Source organism: Haplochromis burtoni, unplaced genomic scaffold, assembly GCF_018398535.1.
Source record: "Haplochromis burtoni strain Fernald_Lab_line unplaced genomic scaffold, NCSU_Asbu1 Contig_47, whole genome shotgun sequence".
Taxonomy (NCBI): Eukaryota; Metazoa; Chordata; class Actinopteri; order Cichliformes; family Cichlidae; genus Haplochromis; species Haplochromis burtoni.
Window position 1 is genome coordinate 920,748 of NW_024582408.1, and position 9,959 is coordinate 930,706.

The 9,959-nt window shown below is 39.6% G+C and overlaps 1 protein-coding gene across 1 annotated transcript; it reads right to left on the bottom strand.

Annotated features, from left to right (window-relative positions):
- Window positions 1-105: 105 nt before the first annotated feature.
- tram2 (translocation associated membrane protein 2) lies at window positions 106-8,859 on the bottom strand. Its single transcript, XM_005921608.2, has 11 exons — window positions 8,638-8,859; window positions 5,332-5,395; window positions 5,024-5,133; window positions 3,934-4,050; window positions 3,741-3,799; window positions 2,683-2,767; window positions 2,433-2,503; window positions 1,911-2,015; window positions 1,458-1,601; window positions 975-1,132; window positions 106-772 (listed from the first exon to the last, which is right to left on the bottom strand). Exons 1-11 carry the CDS (start codon window positions 8,755-8,757, stop codon window positions 696-698), a joined length of 1,110 nt encoding a protein of 369 aa, XP_005921670.1. The 5' UTR covers window positions 8,758-8,859; the 3' UTR covers window positions 106-695.
- Window positions 8,860-9,959: the final 1,100 nt, after the last annotated feature.

Genomic DNA, 9,959 nt, shown 5'->3' on the forward strand with positions numbered 1-9,959 from the left:
CTCAGATGCAAAACTTATATCAGAAAAAATCTCATTATTTAATAAAGAAATTAAAAACAAAAAAAGGAAAAAAAAAGAAAAAAAAAAAGAAAACATGAAATAGCATGCGGTAATATCCAACATACATATTTAATGCATATTTGTTAAGTGACCAGTGACAGTTGCATGATTTCGACAGTAAGCTCATATCATACTTTATCATCAGTAACGCTTTTCTGCTCCAGCGGACCAGAATAGAAAACAAGCAAAGCCGGCTCAATGGCAAGAGCTGCAATATCTCACAATGCTACAACCAATACAGTACTTGTGTATGAGGACTAATCAACACGTTCAGCATGGACATACACATTAAAATGTGCCGCACACTGCGTTCACTTTACTTTTGAATTCCCTCTGCATTCAATGGTGTGCTTCAGGGTGGGATCACAGGCTTTGTGGATGTATATAAAAAATAAAAATAAAAAAAAAATACTGATATGATGAGAAGAGAAAATGTCTGTTGGGGCTCAAGGGGTTTCCTTGGATTTCATTTTCCAGCATTCAAGCCTAAGTCTGTAGCGACTGAGTCCCCGTGGCATCTCAGGAAATACACATCCAGAAGCTTGATGACCAGTGGCTATCAGCTTCGCTGTGGTGCTGATGAGAAGCCTTGGCCAGGGCTAAGGTCTCCTGTTTAGGCCAGTCAGTTTGTTATCTTAAGGGGATTTGAGTTTCTTTGTCCGAGGAGAGGCTCCGTTCTCAGCTTTAAGAACTCCATTTTCATGGTGACCAACTGCCAGGCAGAGAAGGGAGAAATCAGTACCTCTGTTAATGCAGCACATGTAAGAATCGGTGTGATAAAGATAAATGAAGAAAGCAGAAATGACAGCAGAGAAGAGACAAATGCTAAGTCTCATTTCCTTTTTCTTTTGCAAGTATTTAACAGGTAATGCACGTGAAATATGAAAGCCAGCAGAGCAGGTGTTTAAACTCACGTGAATCTCTTTTTAGTGGCCTTAGGGGTTGTTTTGCAGCAGACTTCTTGCGAACAGCCTGCTCGTGTCTGAATTCCCTCCAGCGCCTCAGCTGGAAGCGAATAAACTTCCAGAGTAGCCACGATTGAGTTAAACATACCAACAGTAGAACGGTCATCCTGAAAGGGCAAAAGGAAAGAACAAAAACAAACGTGTGCTCGTAAAAATGGGCGATTGTGTTGCAAAATTTTAAAACATATGATGCTAATGTATGATATTTTTAATAGCCTAAATAAAATATCTAAATTCCTTCCTGGCTCCTATACATCCTCCTCAAAATGAATGATGCAAAACAATACAAAACTGAACACTATAAGGGCACAATGTAATTATACTTTTATGTTGTTTCTGTAGCTCTAAACAGTTCTTACTGTACCAGAAAATAAATCATTATCCACAGATGTTGGACATTGCTCTTTTTTTCCCTCTCTCAATATAACTCACCTTATCAACACAGTGTTGAAGTTCCCCATCTCCAGGTCCAGCCCCTGATACTCAGAACGAGCCAAACCAAACCCCACTGCCAGGAACATCAGGGTCAGCGTAGACATCCGCGTAAACACGAAGCTGACCGCCCACAGATCAAACCTGGGGGAGGACACACAGCGAGGTTGGGCCCAGAGAAAGGAAAAGGAAAAGGAAAAAAAAAAAAAAAAGCTGCTGAGATGATCAGTTCAAGGTAGTGGTTATCATAAGAACACTGTAATATTATAATGTACTGTAAAACTATCCGAGTCAAAAGGTGAACAACGCTGAAAACACATGATGCTGTTGCTTACGAACAAAAACACTGAAGTTTATTTTTAAAAGGTCGCACTGTTGGGCTTGATCTACTTCTATCTCATTCCTTTATCAAGTAAAACCTGCTGAAGCCTCTTCGCAGGTAAGATAGCTTACATTTTCTGGTGGTTCTCATCAGTGAAATACAGGAGTCTGGCGATGTGGAAGCCCAACTCTGACACGTACTGCAGGAAGAGGAGTACCAGACCCACACGACTTAAACTAGGCAGGAAAGAGGAGACAAAGTCGAGAGAATAGGTGATAAAAGGAAATCATCTAAGCAGCCCGAACATCTTGCAACTTGCAACTTGGGAGTCACCGTGAAGTGCAGCTGGACACTTATTTTGAGCCATTATCTAAAATAACTGAATCACCAGTACAGTTTGATCTGACTTAACCCTGAAATATCTAAAAATCTTTATGTTTTTCCCTCACAGATTTCAAATCAAGGTTCTTTGAGTGCCACGTTTCTCCCTTACATCCCTGCTGACAAAAGAAACACTAAGTTGAGCAGCAGAGTGAAAATTGCTGCTGCAAAGAATTTAAAAGACCTCGAAATGACTCAAATACCAAGCATTTAGTGAGTCTTCTCTACTCACACCTTTGGATTTTACTGGCCAACTTCAAAGGGATTCTTACTTTAACAAATAGGCTGCAGAGATGTGGAGCAAATACAGGCAGATGTACTGGAGCTGGCGAGAAATCTCCTCCTGGAAAACAAACAGCCTTTATTTGCAAATGATTTTAAAGCTTGACACCTTTCCCCACCTCTCAGTCCTTTTCCAACTTTGTCTAATGCACATGCAGAATATACATGAGCCCGAGTATAAACAGAGCTTATCTAATCACACTTTAGAACTCCTCCAGTTTCAAGGACTCTCCAACTGACCTTGCGGACTTTCTGGAAGTAGAGCTCTGGCAAGGCATGGAGCCAGTAGGCAAGCTGAGTGAGGTAGAAAAACTTCACCTGAAACCTGGACCAGACACACACAGACAGGCATGGGTAAGACAGAGGGAGAAGCACATAATCTACATCCTGCCTCACTGATTGTTTCGTCTTAGTTTTATTATATAATTAGGACTATGGTCAAAAAAACAAAACAAAAAAACCAACAAGCTTGTAGACTGCCAACTTATCGTGTTTCTGCAGCAAAATTGATGATCCCCACTTCTGAAAAAGAAACTCTAAAAGGCTCCTACTTTGCACAAATGCATAATGCTCTTTCTCTCCTGGAGCTTTTTACTAGGTGCCTTCCCATCTTTGAAAAACGTCCAGCTGTGATAACCACATAAACTCAGGGCCTTCTTGATATGTTCTTCTGTTTTCCTGGCCACTGTATCTGTGGGCATGGTGTTCACTCTGTGTTGTAGCGTCCTGATGACACCCAGTTTGTGCTCCACTGGATGTTGAGAGTCAAACCTTAAATATTGATCTGTATGCGTTGGTTTACAGTACACATTTGTATACTACCATTATCATATTTTAATAATGATTATAGCTAATAACCTCTTATTCTTATTCTCCCTGGTTATTTTGATAAATGCCACCACAAAAAGTCAGGCAGCAGAGACTCCACCAAGTAAAACTGGTTGGAGAATCAGAGTTTCAAAATAATTTGAAATATTAAGTGGGCTTAGATTAAATAGCTTTAATACACTTTATTTATTTAACATCCAAAATTAAATATAACGTGATGCACAAACTCATTCTGTCAATTTGCCTTAACCATCTGAAGATCATTTGCACTCAGGTCCATACCCAGGCCAAAAACCCAACCCCAAAATCATCAAAATCTGGCAGCAGCGTCAAGATAAGAGTATCAGAAGAGGAAAGGTTATGATAGATTGCTGTATCGGTATTGTGTCTCACTCCTAATAAACATGACATTTGTTAGCTACAGTTAGTGTTTTATGGTTAAATTAATATATATATATAAATATATATACCTGAGATGTACATGAGGATAGTTCTCCCAAAGGGTGCTGGGATGCAGGAGATATCCTTCCTGTGTGAAGAAATTAGAACACTTATACTATTAATACTATTATCTATTAATGTGCGCGTGTGAGCGCCTGTTTTAAGAATATGTGCGGCATTTCCTTCACTAGGAAGTTGTCGCTTGAATGCAGTCTCACTCACTGTAATGAGGATGTAGAAACTCCACACACTAGACACCAAGTGAAACACGCAAAGTTGACCCGACTCATTAAACTTGGTGTTCTTGCTCTTGGAGAGGTGAAGACGTCTGTTCACTTTCTGCAACATGAACCATAACAACAGGACGCGTGAATGAGGTTAGATCCCGGCAATAACGGGTGGCATGTTGACTCTGGCGTTTGTCATGCACAAGGAAGTGTTACAGGATTACCGTAAGGAGGACAAAAAAATATTTTTTTTAAAAATGATAGAAGCTATTTATGGCTGCTACTTTAAACACTTGCCTGAAGAAGTATTCCTTTCAAGACACGCTGGAAACCGTGGTGATGTTGCTAAAATAACACCCGATCCTTTTCGCTGGCCTATTTCTAAACAATGACCAAATACTAACCTGGCTCTCCCGCCATCCCCCCCACATCAATCTGTTTAAGCTCTTTTGTTTAAAATATTCATAACTGGCATGTGTGGGGTTTTTTTTCATGTGGTTTCTTTTAAACTGACACACTGAGAGCATTTGGATGCAAACACCATGAGATGAAACAGCACATATCCTGGTTTCAGTATATGGCACGCATCTTCCTCATTATAATATCATGTTTTTGAAACAGTAAAGAGGCTAATACTGTGCACTGAAGGGGTTTTTTAAGCTAATCAGTTCAAAGCCTGGATGACTACACTGAAAACACTAATATTCTGATTATTTTAAAGTTTCTTTATGGTCTTGGAAAGATTTATGTAACTTGGTACAACCTGGTCATAACCTGTAGTGTTCTCCTTCATTTAACCAATGTGTAGAATGTGTATATAGTGGTTAATGAATCTTTATGTGGGTTTTATTGGGGCAGTGCTTTTGTGGCAATGGGTACCTTATGGCGCTTCCTTTCCAAAAACCTTTCTACTAAATTATTAAGAATTTGCATACCCAGAACAAAAACATTTTCCCTCATTTTAATTACCTACTCATTTTTTAATCTTTTTTAAATCTGTCTGCTGGAAATAATCAGCATATGTTTCAGACAAAAGAAACACACCAAAAAGCTGAGGCATTGTAAAACAGTAAAAAGATGCTTACATCCAGAAGATATTCCTGCACTACTGCGTGGAGGATGATGGCGATGAAGAAATAGAACAGGATGGTGGCACAGTCCTTCCATCCGTAGTGGTACAACGTCACCTCTCCCTCTAAAACACACACAGGAGATATGAAACACACATAGGATGTTATTTATCAGGGGTGTGTTAAACATCCTGGAAGAACATCCAGCTTCAATAATACCGTGACGCAGAGGAAAAGGTACGGAAGAAGTGAAACTCCATGAGTCAAAGGTTAATAGAGGCTGAATGAAAGTAAGCACGTAATCAAAATCTGGCTCTTCGTACCTGACGACAACGTGGTGACGTTGTACTGAGGCTGAATGAACAGTATGGCCGTCTTTGCTGTTGCCTGGAAATTAGACGAGACGTCAGCAGCAGCATAGTTCAGCGAACCTGCCTGAGTGCAACCTCAAGAATGTGGGCTTCCAAGTAGAGCAAACACAAGTCAGTCTTTCCTTCATAAAGGATTTTTGACAACCCCCACCCACATCCCCTTGCAGTGTTGTAACACCTTTTTTTCTTAATCGGGTTGTCATTTACTGAAGTACAATAGCCATATCAGTTTAACATATAGTCAATAAACTTGATATATATATACATAGCAAGTGGGTGTGTGAGATTATATATATAGCAAGTGGGTGTGTGAGATTAAGGAAATAGCCTTATCAGTATAGCAGAGCTGTCAGACAGTCACACATCTGGTGTCATAACTTCCTCATGAGAACTGATTTCTAAGATGTCCTTCTAGAAAAAAAAATAAAAAAAATAGAATGGCAGAGGTTTTTGTTTTAACCCAGTATAAACCTTATTTCAAAACAAAGCCATACCTGCCTGCAAGCACCTGTTACAGGTTGCTGAGTGTGATCCAGGATCCGATTGCTATATTCAGTGATCCAGATTTCAACATGCATAAAGCAAATACTTTTGATTATTCCTGTCACTAATTATTTATATATATATATATATTAGGGCTGCCACAAACGATTATTTTGATAGTCGACTAGTCACCGATTATTTATGCGATTAGTCGACTAATCAGATCATCATCCACTGGACGTAAAACTACAGCTTATTGCACCAGCAGATCTGCTCTTATATAACTATCATTAGCTTACAGCTTTAAGCTTTTAAGGTGCTAACTAAAAATAAAGACAAGATGATAGTTTATTCAATTTTAATGAAATTTGCAGATTGTTTCGGTAAAGTTTAATAAACTCCTTGCTATCTAAAATATAACAGGACACCGGAGTATATTCTCCAGCATCTCACACTTCTGATAATCAGCTGTCTGCTTGACGTTTATTCAGCTGTGTAAAAACTATAACTTTAATCTCAGCCAAACCGATTTACTCAGGAACAAATAAAATACTAAAAAAAAAACAAAAAAGCAAACAACAACATTTTTAATTTATCTAAGTGACTCATATATATTTAACCTGAGTCGCGAAAGACGGCGGTGGGTTTGAAAACAATTTGCCGGGAGTCCGGTGTTCTCACGGCGCTAGTGACCTAGCCCCCGGCTAGCTATCGAGCTAGTGGGTAACAGACGTCTCCGAAAACGTCGGAGCGCTTTTGAAAATATGTGGTGTCCTGATAAACTGAGCCGATATTTGAGGTTTACACAGCTACATTCTCGCCTGAAAATATGTTAAACGTTTATTTTGTGACCCAGAAAGAATAATAAGAGTAATATTAAAACTAACTAGCTGCCGCCATTGTTGGAAACTAGCTGGGCCGCGCTATGAATTCTGGGACACAGCTGCTTCTTCTTCTTCGGGGTTTAACGGCAGCTGGCATCCTTGTACATGCGTGCTGCCATCTTCTGTTTCAGTCCGTTATTACACTCTTAAATCCTGCTATTATTCCTGCGTCTTTTGCGATCTTACAAAGCTTCAAACGACCGTCGACTATTAAATCAGTCGTCGACGATTTTGATAGTCGACGTAATCGTGACTAGTCGACAAATCGTGGCAGCCCAATTATATATATATATATATATATATTATAATAATAAATATATATATATATATATATATATATATATGACTGACTTTAATTATTAAACATTCGCACATAATATATATACATACATTAATATACACACACACACAACATACACGCACGCACAGATATTTTTCCATAATTGCTCCAACCAATTGTCCATTATGCACAGAAACAAAAACATGTTTTGTTCTGTTTGTTTGTTTTACTTAAAACTTGAATGCACTTTAATGTAATAGGAAAAGGTCCTCAGGTTTGATTATTCATTGCTCAAGCAATTCAAACAGTTAAAAAAGTTTTCTGCTGATTAACAGACTGCATATTAAAAAGATCAAAGATTGGTGTCCAGTCATCTCCTTCTCAACCCAGGATGTGAACCACTGCAGTAAACTACCGTTTCCCGCATGCTAAATTCTGACCTTACCACATATGATTAAGCAAAGTGAAAAAAATGAAACCACAGCCCCCTCCTACCCCTCACCCCAAGAGACCTTGTTGGTCCCCTGATACCAGTTTGGGCGCCACAGTGAAACAAGTCGCCAGTTATTCCCTGTGGATCGAGGCTACTGGTGACATGTCATCAAAATTTAACATAACTGACTACATGTAGAGCACTCTTGTTCTCTTTTTTTCCAGTAATGAAAAAAATAAAGGAAATCCCCTATTTTTTTTCCCCCTATTCGATCAGCTGTGTAATCACAGCCAGGGTTCCGTTTTGAAACTTTACTAAATGTCCAGGCGGTGGCTGCCTGGGAGTGTTTGTGCTCACGCAGAAGGAAGAACTACTACACGAATAATCTATTTAATTATTTTACTAAAGGTCAGCGGTGAAATCCCTTCAGGTCAAAGCGTGTTAAGAGCAGCTGACCCCCCCGGGTCACAGCAGCAAATATTGAGACGTGGCAGTTAACTAGTGGCGTCAAGACACTGACAAATAGTCAGACAGCTTCCGTTCACGACTTTCAAAATAAAACGGCTGGCAGCGGAAGTTTGTTGGAACTCATAGGAAGGAAAGTCGTTGCTTTTAATTTGAATACAGGAAAGGCTTTAACACCCATTTTATTTGAGAAATGTCTGGTAACTGACAATTGGAAAAACAATTGCTTGCAAAGAGTTTTTGCTGTGAAAGACACTGTCATGCGATTAAACGGTCATGTAGCTTTGCTACCCAAGTCAAGTGTTTAGGTTTTACCCAGATTCTAGAAACTTAAAGACAAGACAAAAGGAAACTTTCAACATGTAAAGCAATAATACGAAAACGCTGTAGTTTGTGCACAGCTGCTTTTTTTAACCCGTTTCCTCCTACCTTAAGAGCAACGCATAGATTGTTACTTTGACTGCGACCAGAGCAACATTTTTTTCCTTCCCCAAACTTGTAAAATTTAAAACACAAGAACAGCACGAACGACAAACCCGCGAAACTGATAACAGCTAAATTAACAGGCAATCTTATGAGCAACCGTTTCTACAAAGCGGGAATCGCTTTAAGTGGGATTTCAAGTTAGAGCTTAGAGTTTGCCGCAGGCTTTGCCATCTTAAAACAGCTGAGGGAGACGAGAGAAGGAAAAAAGGAATGTGAGTTCATCTCACCTCAAACATCAGTCCAATCAGAATGAAAATCACCAAACCGAATACGATGTCAGCATGGTTTTGAATTAAGAACTCCTGGCTGAAGAAAGGATAGCTCTTATTTCTTCGGCGAAATGCCATGTCAACACAATGGACTTTTCCCTTCTGTTTTAAAAATCAGAATTTTTCTGACTACGAAGTTCAGTGAGTTAACTTTCTCGGCGACGTACGCATGCGCGTCGTCTTAAAGGGCCAGAGCCATAAATACCTTCTTTGGGTCGATTTACACAAAGTTAGATTCAGTCTGCCTTGTAAGGCTCAACATAACCACTTTTGCAGCTGCATGCAGAATTGGCATAAAATGTTGTGCAAAAGTCTTGAGCTATCCCTGTTTTCTTTGTATTTTTCTTCCAAGGAGCCATATTTTCTTGCATCATTTGGTAAATGGTAAATGGCCTGTATTTGTATAGCGCTTTTCTAGTCCCTAAGGACCCCAAAGCGCTTCACACAACCAGTCATCCACCCATTCACACACTGGTGATGGCAAGCTACATTGTAGCCACAGCCACCCTGGGGCGCACTGACAGAGGCTGCCGGACACTGGCGCCACTGGGCCCTCTGACCACCACCAGTAGGCAACGGGTGAAGTGTCTTGCCCAAGGACACAACGACCGAGACTGTCCAAGCCGGGGCTCGAATCAGCAACCTTCCGATTACAAGGCAAACTCCCAACTCTTGAGCAATAGTTTTTCCGTGTTCTCTGAAGGTCTTTAAAGTTTTTCACTCATTTTCATTATCAAACTGTTTTCAGAGGAATGTAGATAACAGAAAACTAAGCAAAGAACTTAGTTTAAATCGTATCTTTAGGGACTTTGTTACTAGCAGCCTGCGTAATTTGCTCCTTTAGTTTCTTTAGTTTAAATCTAAAAATAAAAAATAAAAAAAAGGCAACGACAACATAGTGGACAAAATTGTATTTTTGCAGCAACAACATGATTCCCAAAGCCTTATTAGTGTTGGCTTTGGCACATCTTGATTTATGTGCAGTATGTTCTTAAATAAATCTGAGGACAAATAGAGGACAAAAGAATCTCCAGCAGATGAAGTGTATCTGAATGTTATGCCCTTAAGAGGTGGGGCGGAATTCAACACAGGACTTAAGAGATGAATCAGGCCCTTCAGCGGATCCATCTACAATTCAGTTCAGTTCAGTTGCCTCAAGGCGCTTTATATTGTGAAGTAAAGTGCCTGTAATTATAAGAAAGACATGCTGTGGAATGGAGCCAGAGATTAATAATAACTATTGATTACATGCAGAGTGGTGTATAAACACATAGTGAGTG